This window comes from Narcine bancroftii, chromosome 8, assembly GCF_036971445.1.
Source record: "Narcine bancroftii isolate sNarBan1 chromosome 8, sNarBan1.hap1, whole genome shotgun sequence".
Classification (NCBI taxonomy): Eukaryota; Metazoa; Chordata; class Chondrichthyes; order Torpediniformes; family Narcinidae; genus Narcine; species Narcine bancroftii.
In genome coordinates, this window is record NC_091476.1 from 34,912,264 (window position 1) to 34,926,409 (window position 14,146).

General features: G+C 39.4%; 1 protein-coding gene across 11 annotated transcripts in view; it reads left to right on the forward strand.

Annotated features, from left to right (window-relative positions):
• The window catches only part of diaph2 (diaphanous-related formin 2), a 569,879-nt gene that overhangs the window by 478,342 nt on the left and 77,391 nt on the right, over positions 1-14,146 (forward strand). For 10 of the 11 annotated variants that reach the window (XR_011343050.1, XR_011343048.1, XR_011343047.1 and 7 more), the window contains one exon: positions 2,576-2,623. Coding sequence is in view for 2 of the 11 variants with exons in the window: in XM_069893428.1 (XP_069749529.1) it covers positions 2,576-2,623 (48 nt within the window). In the remaining 9 variants the exon portion in view is untranslated. Of the gene's footprint in view, positions 1-2,575; positions 2,624-3,083; positions 3,270-14,146 lie in introns of those variants that run through there. The other variant, XM_069893429.1, reaches the window with a different exon arrangement.

Genomic DNA, 14,146 nt, shown 5'->3' on the forward strand with positions numbered 1-14,146 from the left:
TTTAAGAAATAAACATTGAATGGCAAGGCGATCTATGCACTGCCCTTTACAGATATTAAATTATGCACCAAAATCAAAGAAGGAACCTGAATTTTTTTTTTTATTTTCATTCAATCAATTATCAGGTTTGAATCCAAGAACCACTTTGATTTGAATACAGGCTTTATAAAAGGCTATTTATTAAATAGGTTAACAAATAAAAATAGAAAGGATGGGACACTCTTCATCTTTTAATTCATGGTAAAGAGCAAGGCTCTTAAATTCTATAGGATGATTCCTGGAGGCATTTTTATATTGACTCTGTAATGTTATTACTTTCACATTGAATCTTTAAAACCTGTAGCTGCTCAAAATATTGATAAAATGTGTACAAATGTTTGAATAGATATGAATGATTAATTGACATTAACTGGAAGGCTGGAAGAGGTTGGCACAGTGACAGTAGAACTGCTACTCATTGCTCTATACACCAGGCTTCCATCCTGACTTCTAATCCTCTCTTTCTGGACTGAACTGGTTCTTCCTATGACATTATTGCCTCAGGGTGCTTCAGTTTCTTCCCATATCTTCCCACAGGCAGTTTGATAGGTTAATTGGCCACATTAAATTGGCACCAAAGGTACAAGTGAGTGGAAGAATCTTTGGAGTATAAAATGGGATAAGAGGAAATGGATGTTTAATGGTTGACGCAGACTGAGCGGATTTATGGGCCTGCTTCTATATTGTATGCCCTCATGAATAATGAAATATAATCATGCCCATATTGCAAATGCAAAATGTGGTCGGAATCTCCTGTGCATGGCTTGTAGCCTGTAAAGACAAAAAGAAACTACAGGTTCTGGAATCTTGAGCAGACAATGAGAAGCTGTAGGTACTTAACAGAAGAGGCAGCATCCGTGTAGAGAAATTGACAATTCACTTTTTTAGTCAGGATCCTTTCTTGGGAGGGGAAAGTAGAAAGGAGAAGGATCAGGGTAAGAGGAAGCGATAAATAATGTTGGGAGAGCTTGCACAGGAAGACAGGTAGGTGAGTGAATATGGGAGTAAAAATGAATATCAGAATAGGTTGGGAGAATGGGACAGGTAAAAGACAGATGCTAGGGATTACCTGTTATTGGAAAATTCAACATTCATACCATTGAGTTGTAGGCTACCAAGGTGGAATATGATTTACAATTCTTCAAGTTTGCTTTCAATCTCACCTTGGTAATTGATGAGACCAAGGGAAGACAGGTCTGTGTGGAATTTGGAAGAGGATTTAAAATGACTGAAGAGGAATTAAAATGACTGGCAACTGCAAGTTCCACCTGGCTCATCAAGGCATTTTCCCAATCTGTGTTTGGCATCACTGATGTAGAGAAAGTCACATTGACAGCATAAAATATATTAGACAAAGTCGGAGGAGGTGCATATGAAACTCTGCCTCACCTCTGCATCCAGAAATTTATTCTTCAAAGTTTCTGCCAGCTACAATATGATCTGACACGTCTTCCACATTCCTTTCCGTTTTTTGCTGGAATCTCCCTTACTTCCCCATCCATCTGTCTACTTCCCCAGGCACTTCCCACCTCAACTTTTGTAGGTTTACTTACCAGCACCTTCACCTTCTTCCAGGATATGAACAGACTTTGGAGGTGAGGCAGAATTTCACCTCTTCCAACCTTGTGTATTGCATTCAGTGCTCTCAATGTGACCTCTTCTACCAAGTGCAGATTGAGTGGCTGCTTTGTCCTCATCACAGCACCCCAAACTCCCAGTTGCCATTTTAATTTATCTTCCTCTTCCCACACATTGCCTGTCTATTGCCAGAGTGAGGTCAAATGCAAAGTTAGCAGAATAACATATTATATTTTGTCTGAGCAGCCATCAACCTTATGCTGAAAATTGAATTTTCCAATTTCAGGACCACCCCCTCTCCCACCCTGATCCAGTTTCATTCTTTCCAATTGACCTTTTCCTGTTCTCATTCTTGCCCATTCCTGTACTCACTTTTCAATGCTCCCCTGCTCCCCCTCCCCCACTGTGGTCTCTACTCCCCCTGCTTGTCTCCCCACTCCTTCCCTCCCACCTTTTTCTGTCATCTCTGCTTGTCATCTCCCCTCCCAACCTTTGTGTCAAAAAAGAGTCCAGACTTAAAACATTGACCATTTCTCACCATAGATGCTGTCTGACTCCAATGCAACTTATTATAGCAATTTCAGCAATGAGAATTGAACACTTTAGCCTGTTTTTAACATGTTTGTGATTCATGATTTTGCAAAATACCTGAGAGAACAAAAATAATTTAAAATTATGCAATTGAGAATACAGGGAAACAATTAATAGGGATGCATGATATTGATCTAATATATGAAGCTATGCTTATCCAAGGTTCTTTTATTTTTTTTAAAGTTTAATCATTAAAATGTGCTTCATTGAGTGAACTTGAGATTTCTAGTTGCTTAACAGAACATTATGACTAATCTGTTAATTTATTATCTGGCAGTTTTCACACTGCAAAGGACTCCTTCAGTATAAATGCAGCTGCCATTTAATTAAAGTAATTTTTTGATGGCTTGCTTCCTGGTTGTTGCAGGTGAACAAGGTCCAGCTAGTCCAACATCCCGGTGGCCCGTTGACAAGGGTAAAGGAAAATACAATTTGAGTACTTCTACTTTCCTTCCATCTATCTCACTTTCCAGTTCAGCTTAAAGGTCCTTAAAATGCTCTAGATAGATAATTGGCCCTAACCTCTATTTGATGCCTGAGGCAAAAGTCTTGTTGAGGACGATGGTGGGACTTTTTCCCTTAATGCTCGTCCTGAAGAAATTTCTATTTTATATCTCTCTGCACTGCTGTATTAATTTCACTCCCAGCTTCTGCTCCAACAGTGCCTTAGCATTAAGCTCAAAATGTCAAGCATTTTACTTCTTCCTAACTTTTCTAATGGATTCTGGCCTATTTCTTTATTTTATCTTTTTAGAGATAGATATGTCTTATCTGTGTTTTAGCCACAGGAAATATTAGCTTTAAAACCTGTATGTAATATTACTTTCAATAAGTTGATCTCTGGAATGCAGCAATGGAATATTAATTTCTTTCAGGTTTTGAACCAGTTTCCCAAGAACCATGATGCAGTTAGCATCAAGTTGCACCAATGTTCTCCCAGTCCAATTAAATACATTTGTATTTCTTGATTAAATTCCCATATCTAGCTTCAGCATCATTAACAGTCTTCCTCCCTTGCAAATATCTTGTTGGAACAAAATATCTGAGCATTATAAAACAAGCTTTACCTTCACCAAAAAAAAAATATAATTTTTAACACCTTATTTGTATTGATTGTACATGCCATGTGGAAATCAGCCACAATTCATTGACTTCATGAGTAAAGTGCGCAAGTCTAAGTTCACTGTGAGTGATATCCTTTGTGAAAGGAAAAGAACTGGCCATTGCAAAATCAATATTGATGACAGTAAAGTAACTGCCAAACCAGAGCTTCAGGATAATGAAATTATCTTGAAATGTATCTCAAGATTATGTGAAGAGCAGAGACCAAATGGCAGCATTTGATCTGCATCTCAGTTTTCGTCAGGTAAGGTAGTTGCAGTTACCAAGGAGATGAGAACACGATGAGTAATTCATGCTGTATTGTTATTTTTTCAGTCCAATTTGGACAAAGCAAAGCCACTCAAAGTGCAGTTGGTTTTGCAAAGCCCTCTGTCCCAGCACCTAGGAACTGGTGTCTAAGTTGGCAAAGCTGCTCACCAAACTGGTGAAGCAACACCTGACATATTTTACAGTCAATGGTCTCAACTCTCCTTCACAATTCCTGGATCTGTCCTAACCTGCATTGGCAAGGATTCTCAATTGTGGAATGGTATAGCCCTAGAAATCCTCAGAAATTACTTTTGGGTCCAGGAAGTCTCATGATATCAGCTTTAACGTTGTCAAAAAAAAAATCTTTCTCATTACCACCCAGTGTTTGCCTTTCACTGATTAATCTGCTCTCCTCCACACTGAACAAATTTTGGAAGAAGTTCTTCAAGTAAATGGATCATGGAGTATATTCACACAACAAAATTGTGTCCTGTGTTCAAAAACCAGGACAAATTCAATCCAGTTTATTTCTACCCAATCAGTCATCCCTCAATTAATTGCAAGGCGACGGAAGATGTCATCAACAATGCGATAAAGCAGAACTTATCCTCCATTATGTTGCTCACTAATGAGCGTTTGGGGTTTTATCAGGACCATTCAGTTCATGATGTTAGATTTAGACATACAGCATGGTAACAGCCCATTTCAGTCCATGAGTCTGTACCACCCAATTTACACTCAATTAACCTACACCTCTGATACGTTTCGAACAGTGGGAATCCCTGGGGAAAGCAAAGCATACACAGGGAGAATGTACAAACTCCTCACAGACAAAGCACGATTTGAACCCCAGTTCTGATTGCTGGCACTGTAAAAGTGTTGTGCTAACTGCTACGCCAACTGTGCCGCCCATCAGAGCCTTGATCTCACTATTCATCAAAGAGCTGAATGGGCTGGTGGGAACAGTCTTGGAGATCATTTTGAGTGGATCAATACAGAACCCCAGTGAAAATTAACTGTGCATCAAGGAGGTAAAAAAAAACACACTTCTGTGGCCAAAGTCATACCATGCACAAAGGGAGATAGTTGTCATTCTTGGAAGTGAGACATCCCAGAAAAGGACATCTTCAAAAGTGTACAACTGGTCAACGTCTAGGAACTTCTTCAGGCGTGGGTGGGATTTTCACTGATCATTGCACTTTTTCTTTTCACAACTCAACAAATTAATTAGTCCACAAATCCATGCATCACAATCCAGAAAACATCAAGTTATACTCTCATAAATGACAACTAATATTCATCCCATGAAAGAACCAAGTACTGACCATTTCCAAAAGAGAGAAATTAACTACTTTCCCTTGACTCTCAAAGGCATTATGACTTCCGAGTCTCCCATAATCAGCATATTGGAAATCACAATTGATAAATTCAACTGTTTCAGACTTGTATTAGTGTGCCCATAAGTTCAGGTCACAGGGTGTTCATCTTCAGCAAGTAATTCATCTCCTGAGATTCGACCATAAAGCCTATCTACCATCTACACACCTGCAGCCAGGTATATTAAACATTACAGCTCAGTACAAGCCCACAGAGGCTGTGGGCTGCTGGAGACTGCAGTTGAGGGACTTGCACCAGGCTGGGACTGCTGGGGACTGGCTTGAAACAGACAGAAGAGGTACTATTTATCAGAACCAGGATGCAAGAGGGTACCAAGGGCCCTAAAGTGTTCTGATTGTGTCGGTGTTTTGGATCTGGAGCTCAGGTTACCGATGGTTTGGACTGGACTTTGTGTGGCGGTGGGAGCACTGGAGGCAATCCACGGGCACTCAATGACTCTGGGGGGAACTCTCTTTTGTTTCTCTTTCTCTGACTGTAAGAGGCGCTTCAGGCAATTTCTGCCGGTGGCAAATCTGTCTGCCTTACAGCAGGCAAAAGCAATTTTATGTTTTTATTACATGACTATAAATTGAATTTTAATCTTGAACCTGCGCAGAAACCTTCAGAGATCTATGGATTTGGATCCCAAGGTCCCTCTGTTCTTCAACAGTGTTAGAAATCTTGCCATTAACGAGGGCAATTTGGAAAAGGGCAATAAATGTCAGCCGCCACGATGGACAAGGTGAGTATTGTCCCAATAACACAGAAGAAGCTCAGTGTCATTCAGGACAAAGCATCCTGTTGAATGGGACCCATCCACCATTCTAAATACTCATTCCTTCCATCACTGGTGCACAGTGTCTACCATGAAACACATCAACAAAGACTATTGCAGTTACTTGCCTGAACAGCTCCCAAATCCACAACCATTACCACGAAGAAGGATAAAGGCAGTAGTTGCATGGGAATGCCACTACCAATTTATTCTCATTCAAGTTGCCTGCTCTCTTGACCTCCTGAAGCTTCCTACGTAACAGAGGCGTACCCTCACGAGAAAGTTAGCTGTGGTTTAATGAGGTTTAAGGGGGCAATTTGGAACAGGGCAATAAATGTCAGCCTTCACATCCACATCTTTATCCTGTAAGATGAAAAATAACAAATAAATAAGCCCTTGCTTGAAATAGTTTCTGAATTTATTTTGTGATTGAAAGAAAGAAGTATTGAACATGTCCTGTCACTGAAAGACATGCTATTTTAACATGTGAAATTCAGGATGTATTTTTTACTTTTATTTCCATAAGGCTATCATTACAAATTTCAAAAAGGTTTTGCATTTTATCTCTCAAAAACAAAATTATTTTGAATTAATAAACTGGTTTGGTCTATTGCGTATGCAAATAATACATTCAATGATAGGAGTAGCTCAGTGAAAATATTTTAGAGCAAAGGTAAAAATTGAGGGAATATAAAATACTCAAAATTTAGAATTTAAAAATTGGACTTAAACGTACAAGTGTTCCAAATTCATAATTTAGAAGTTTGGAAGAGAAGCTGATATGTGTGCTGTATATAAAATATACTGTATCCAGGGAAAAAGAAGGGAGCTGAAAGGCCTAAAGTTTGGGGAAAATGTGGGATTCTTCAATGAAGTATAATATCTTTGGATAGAAATATAAGAAGCAAGGATATTAATGGATTGTGGCTGAAATAGTCAATAAGGCCCGACGAGTGCTGCAAGGCTTCATAAATCTGTGAGTGAATGAAAGGAAATACAATAAGATTAAAACCCCTCATGAAGCAGGATTGTTGATAAGAAACTGAAAATAAGAACTTGCAATGATGAGTGGGAATTAATGATACTGGACATTTGGAAGAGCAAAGAACACTTACACTGACAATATGCAGAGATGATGACATGCTTTTGACAAGATCACTTCGTGGGGATATTTTCTGGGCTGAAGAGTGGTACTAGGTTCGGTGAAAGAACTAAAGAGGAATGGACAGCAGGTGATTTCATAAATGAGTCATGATGATCAGGGAGTCCACATGCAATATGCAAATGAAGTCTGAAATAATTGCCATCTTTCCCTGTCCAACAAATGCCTACTCCTTTGTCACTCTGTCCCACTTACCAGAGTGGTCCTCTATCACTATTCCCCAGTACTGTCTCCCATTGGCCTGACCACTTCCCAGTACCATATCCCCATTGGCCTGACGACTCCCCGGCATCATATCCCCATTGGTCTGACCACTCCTCAGCACCATATCCCTATTGGCCTGACCACTCCCTGGCACTGTATCCCCATAAGCTTGACCACTCTTCCTCTACCAGCTCCACATCAGTCTGACCACTCCCCCGGTACCTTCTCCCCATCGGTCCAACTACTCTCCCAGTATCATCTCCACCTCAGCCCAAAAACTTCTCAGTAATGTCTCCATCTCAAACGGACCACTCCCCCAGCTTCCTCAGCATCATACTGCAGCGACCTGGTTGTTCCCTTGTGACTTCTGCTTACTGGTGTAATCTCAGCCTCTGAAGTGCCAGTTACCGATTGTGTTGTCGAAAACATGCCAGATGGTGAAGATTTCAGTGTATAATACTTAATGATGACAAATGTTTCTAATGGCTCTGAAATATCTGAAATAGGTTAAAATTTACACAATATTAATTCCAGAGCTTATTTCCTTCATGGTAATAATAAGCGAGTTTACAATAAGGATGAGATGGGGAAAGAGAATTGCACGTGGACATCAATTACATCCAATATGCATAAATAGAATGGGTGTTGTTTTCCTTTGAAAGCAGTGTTGCTTAAATAAAATACTTTTCTTACTGGTGATGTCATCATCATTAAAGTGTATTTGTATTTATATTCAGAAGAAATTAGTGATGTTTAGCTTCTGAACATCATTTATGTTGATAAACTAGAGATTGACATCTCTCAGCAAGAATTTGGCATTTTAACATAACTCCCTGGTAATATAAATTTGAATTTCAAAAATGAAGAAAGCTTGGTTATTTTCATGATTTGTGCTAAACCCCCCATACCCCTCCCTCTCACCGGTCTGCCAAGTACCTGCACCTAGACCAAATCCCCATACCCCTCCCTCCCACCGATCTTCCTAGGTGCAGGTACTAGGCAGATCGGTGGGTGGGAGGGGTATGGGGATTTGGTCTAGGTGCAGGTACTAAGCAGATCGATGGGTGGGAGGGGTATGGGGGATTTGGTCTAGGTGCAGCTACTAGGCAGATCGGTGGGTGGGAGGGGTATGGGGGATTAGGTCTAGGTGCCGGTAATAGGCAGATCGGTGGGTGGGACCAGTATGGGGTATTTGGTCAAGGTACAGGTAATAGGTAGATCGGTGGGTGGGAGGGGTATTGGGATTTGGACTAGGTGCAGGTACTAAGCAGATCGGTGGGTGGGAGGGGTATGGGGGATTAGGTCAAGGTGCAGGTAATAGGCAGATCGGTGGGTGGGACCAGTATGGGGGATTTAGTCTAGACCAAATCGCCCATACCCCTCCCACCCATGATTGTGAAAATCCTTTTAAATACTTTTTTTCCAAACACTGCACAACTTTATGCACAGTAAAAACACAATGCTGGAGAAACTCACCAGGTCAAACAGTGCATTTTATACAACAAAGATAAAGATACATAACCAACCTTTCAGTATCAAGTCGGGTTGATCTGCTGAGTTTCTCTAACAACAGATTTGGAATATTGTGTGCATTTTTGGTCACCTAATTGCAGGAAAGATATCAATAAGATAGAAAGAGTGCAGAGAAGATTTACTAGGATGTTGCCCAGACTTCAGGAACTGAGTTACAGGAAAAGGTTAAACAGGTTAGAACTTTATTCCCTGGAGCATAGAAGAATGAGGGGAGATTTAATATTTAAAATGATGAGGGAGATAGAGCAAATGTAGATAGGCTTTTTCCACTGAGGGTAGGTGAGGTAGAAACCAGAGGACATAGGTTAAGAGTGAAAGGGGAAAGGTTTAGGGGGAAACATGAGGGTGAATTTCTTCACACAGAGAGTGGTGGGTATGTGGACAAGCTGCCCGCTGAAGTTGTGAATGCTGGCTCTATTTTAACATTTAAGAAAAGTTTGGACAGGTAAATAGATGGGAGAGGTATGGAGAATATTGACTAGGTGCAGGTGAGTGGGACTAGGCAAAAAAAAAATGATTCGGCACAGACTAGAAGGGCAAATTATTAGTTTTACATCTAAAATTAAGAAATAGTATTCTTCTGAAGGAAAGGGAGATAGAAACTTTTTAAAAAAAGGCTTATAACAGAATTGAATGGAGACTAAAAGGATATATTTTGATTCTTAAGAAATTACAGTATAAACATTACAAACTTATAAGTTTGAGAAGTTGTTACAGAGAACTAAACAAAGATATTATGAATTAGAGGAAAGGACCCACAAGGTTTTAGCTTGGCAATTAAAGACGGAACAGGTTTCAAGAACAATAAATGCTATTAGAAAGGATTTGAGGATTACAAATAAATCCAAAGTTTCACCAAGTGCCTTGGTCTGCTCAGATTGACATTGATAGCACTTCCTGATGTAAGTACCAACTCCCCATTCCTGAAAATAGAATCCAGCCTTTTCTTTACAAGGCATCTGTTCATTCTACAATTGTAATTTCTGGTCATCTGTTTTCATTAACCCTTAAGGAGAGGGAATAGTGCAGTGGTGTCATCACTGGATTAAGAATGTAAAGACCCAGGGAAAAGTTGTGAAGGCCTGCGTTCAAAGCTGTCCATAACAGAGTGTTAAAATTCAAATTCTGGAATTCATGACCACAAAAGTCCCAGTCGATTGTGGTAAGGGCCCACCTTCTTCACAAATGTCCAGGAAGGGAGGATATCCACCATCTTTACCTCGTCAGGTCTTCCAATGAGCCCAGACCCACAACAATATGGATGATTCTTATCTGCCCTCTGAAATGACTGAGCAATCTATTCAGTTCAAATTGATTGCTTGAAAGCCACAAAGAAACAAAATTGCATGGATCACCCGGAATCAAGTTGGACACTCGAAATTACGATAGCAAAACTGTCCTGTCGATCTTGACTTGGATACATATTGCTGTTCCTTTACCTCCTCTGGTCAAAATTGTGGAACTCCTTTCCGAACAGCATTCTGGATGTTAAAGAAGGCAGCTTGCTACCTCTTTCACTCCTTTTAGGGGTTAAGGGTGGACAACTAAATACTGGCTGTGCTGCATCAAGGAATCGCCACATTTGGCCATCAAAAAACCAACTCCTTCAGCCTGTATGACATTTTTTTTCATATTTATGTGCAGAATTTAAACAGAATTGCGCACAGTGGAGGCCCTGTCAGATCCCAGGCTGAGCATCAATTAACATTTCCAAATCATAACCTAACACTTTTCAAATCTCCCAAAGTAATCTGCATATGCCATTGTTTCATTATATAGCCCTCTCAAATCAAGCAATGACATTTTCCATCGTCTCATTTGCATCTCCAAAACTCTCCCTCATCCAGAATTCTGCCACCTGTGTTCCAACCAGCATTAACTGCCATTTCAGCAGTGGATTCTACATTCATCTCAACTCTATGCAATTCTTAGCTTCTACAGTTTTCCCATTCTGCCTTTCAAGGTTTCTTCCTCTTCCTCTATTTTACTGCTGTGTTAGCCACCATTCTTTACAAAGGATGGAAAGAATAGACCAAGTAATTACCAGTCAATTAGCTTGATTTAAGTAGTTGTTAAATTATTGAAATCTGTTCTTCTTAAATATGCTGAAGACATTTAGAATTAGACAGGTTTTTGCACTGTGTTACGGAGAAAAGGTAGATAGGTAGAGTTGAGTCTATTGACTGGTGGAGCATGCCTGACTGGCCATATGGCTTTTTCTTACTCTTTTACCTTGAGCCTTCATTTAGTAAAACACAGATTAGTTGGGGAATGTCTGTACAGTTTTGTAAAGGAAAGAGCTGACTGATTAACATGACTGAATTTTTTGAGAAGGCAATGGGTTGAAATGGTTTACATGAATTTTAGTGGGCCTCTTAACTGGTCCAAGGTTAAAAACAAAAAAAGGTTCATGATAGACCGATCATAAGTGACAAATTCAATTCAAAGTTGCTTCAGACTTTGGAACCCAAAAGATGTTTTTGTGTCTGGAAGACTGTTATCACTGGGTTCCACTAGCTGTCCTTTATTTATTTACAATGTAGGAGACATGGTAAAGAGGTTACAGATGTTAAATTCATTGGCTGAGGAGAAATGGTAATATAAGAAGATATAGATAGCTTGATCAGTTGGGCAGAAAAGGTCAAATCAAATTTCATTTGTAGAAGTGTGAGATAATGCATTTGAGGCCCTACAAGGCAGATAATGTAAGAGTCGCGAGTTCATACGATATGCAACACTGATTAACCCAGAGCTTGAGCACACCTGACAGCTCTGTTCAGCACATTATAGCAATGGTGTGGTTGTACTGAAGTGGAGAAGAAGATTGCTAAAACTGTTCTCGGGTTGGAATTTTGTAGCTGTGAGGGAAGAAACACATTCCAGCCCAAATTGCCTTATTAACAAAGGTCGATCATATCGAGAGATAATTGAGCAGTGGGAAATAATGAAGGTATAAGAATAAATGAATAAGTTATTATTCATTCTTTTAATGAATAGAATAAATAATAATGATAGCCATACAGTGCAGAAACAGGCCCTTTGCCCACCATGTCACTGCTGACCATTTTGCCGGGCATGTCCTCCCACTCTGCATTCGTTTCTCTTTATCCTCACTCTCACGCTGCACTCATTCGCTCATTGTGCAGAGAACCATTTTTGCAGCTTGTTCCCATGGCCAATCTGATTTTACCCTGTCAGAAATATCCCCCACTTGCTCAACCTCCAGCTTAACAAGCTCATCTTCTTTCCTCCCAGTTCAAAGGGTCATTGATCTGAAAGGTTTGCATTGTCCACAGGGGCTGTCTCACCTGCCGAATATTTCCATCGTTTTTTTTTTAATTCAGAAAATCTGAAGTTTTTATCTTATTTTTGGGTACCTCTGCTTCTGTGGGCCTCTGCCACTGGCCAAGTGGCCTCCTTGTGGGCCAGAAATTTTCTACAGAATCTAGAATTACTTCGGATTCTTTGTCACTCATTATGGCCATTCAACCAGCAATCTGAAAAATTGCCCATTTTGTCCTATTTCCCTGCTATTCCTCTGTAAACCTTTTTTTTAATCTAGTTTGCTTGAATTTGCCACATTCTTCCATTTACAAAAACCTATTTGAAATGTATCTCTGTGGCTGTTCTTTGCCGAGGATTAAGAGAGTTTGTCATCATACTCATAAGTACATGGTACAAATGGACTGAAAATCTTCTTGTTTGCTTTGCTAATCAACAATAAATGCAAATTAGAGTACTACTCAAGAGAAAAAAGACAATGAACTAAAAAGGAAAGATAAACTATTCACAGTTGCAGTTTGTGCAATAAATGTGATGTTGTAATACTGCAGATGGATATTTAGGTTAGGATAATAGAGTAGTAGAGGAGGATTCAAGAACCTTATAGTGATTGGGGGGAAAAAAAATACTTTCAGGCACCTTCCCCAATTTCCCTCTTCAGTTTAAGCCTAACTGAAGATTTTAGTCTATTTTGCTTTATTAAAATTGCTGTGTTGATGGACACTTCTCTCAACATCAATAGAACTTGGACAGGAAAATAGAGATTGAGAGAAGGAAGTTAAAAATCTGTCAGGATTCTGGTCAAACTTTTCCTCATTTTCCCGAGAGAAAAAGGATAACTTAATGAAGGAACAAAACTTCAGACCTTTCTAATCTTTACGTTCAGTAGCAACCTTTTACATCATCCTACAACCTGAGCAAAATAACTCTCCAACCATATTTGAAATAGAATTTGAAAAGGTAAATGAGGCCGTTTTGGAACAAATGTATCTGGGGGATTAATGTGGGATGCTTAAAATTACCATGGTGCTCAATCATTGTGTTTTATTTCCCCAAGTAAATGTTGCTGGATTATCTAACCAATTTTATTTGACAATCTATCATCGATTTCCCCTACCTTGAACTCCTACACACAAAACACTAAATATTCAGTACATTGGGTAGAAATGACTCAGCTGCTGAACCCAAATGCACAGCCCTGGATTACTCACCCAAAAGTCACTCACAAGAAATATTAATTTGAGAGTAGGTATGGAAAAAGGTGGCGCCCACTTCTTCTGCACAGCATGCTGTATTCATCAGAACTGAATAGATGTGCTCCTGTCCGAGATAAATGTCCACCCTATGTGTTTTTAGAACTCAAATAATATTGCTGTGGAATTATAAATAGTGGTGTAACCCACATAATATATTATGAAATTAAATAACTTTTATTACAATGAAATCCACAGACAATATGCCCAGCAATTCATAAATAAATGCCTGACTCATTTTTCCTGAGAAATTTATTATAGTGATAAATTAATTTTGTTCTTCATAAAGGTCATAAAAGTAACAGTATTCATGTCTGTGTTTCTCCAGAATACATTTCAAATCTCATCAGATAAAGTTCATGGACAATTTGTCAACTGTAATCAATGGAAAGCCCTCACAATTTCAATGGTTTTGCTTTTCTAGCAAGAGGAAATGCTCTTATTTTGATATCTCTGAACAAATCCATCACCTGAATCCTTTCTTTTTCATTGGATCCATTATTCTGTCAACTCACTTTCAGAAATTCCAGAATTTAAATTATTATTTCGAGCGTAGAACAGCACAGACCCTTCAGCCCACGATGTTCCGCTGACCCATATAAACCTACTCCACGATCAATGTAACCCTTCCTTCCCTGTCAGTTGGATCTATGGACAATGGTCATTAATATTTACACTAAGAAGAAATGTTTATTGTGATCTGCCTAACATATCCATGCCCTCAGATTTGTCTACGTCAATCTCTGTTCCAAAGGAAACGAGTAAAACATGAAAGTCTGCAGATGCAGTGATTGAAGTAAAAATATGATGTTGGAGAAACTCAGGTCAAACAACATACTTCATGTAGCAAAGATAAAGATACATAACCAACATTTCTGGCTTGAGCCCTTCATCAAGGGATGAACAAAAAGTAGCCAGGTGCCTGAATAAAATGATGGGGGAAGGGGAAGGAGGGGAGTGTAGGCCCACAGGCAATTTGGA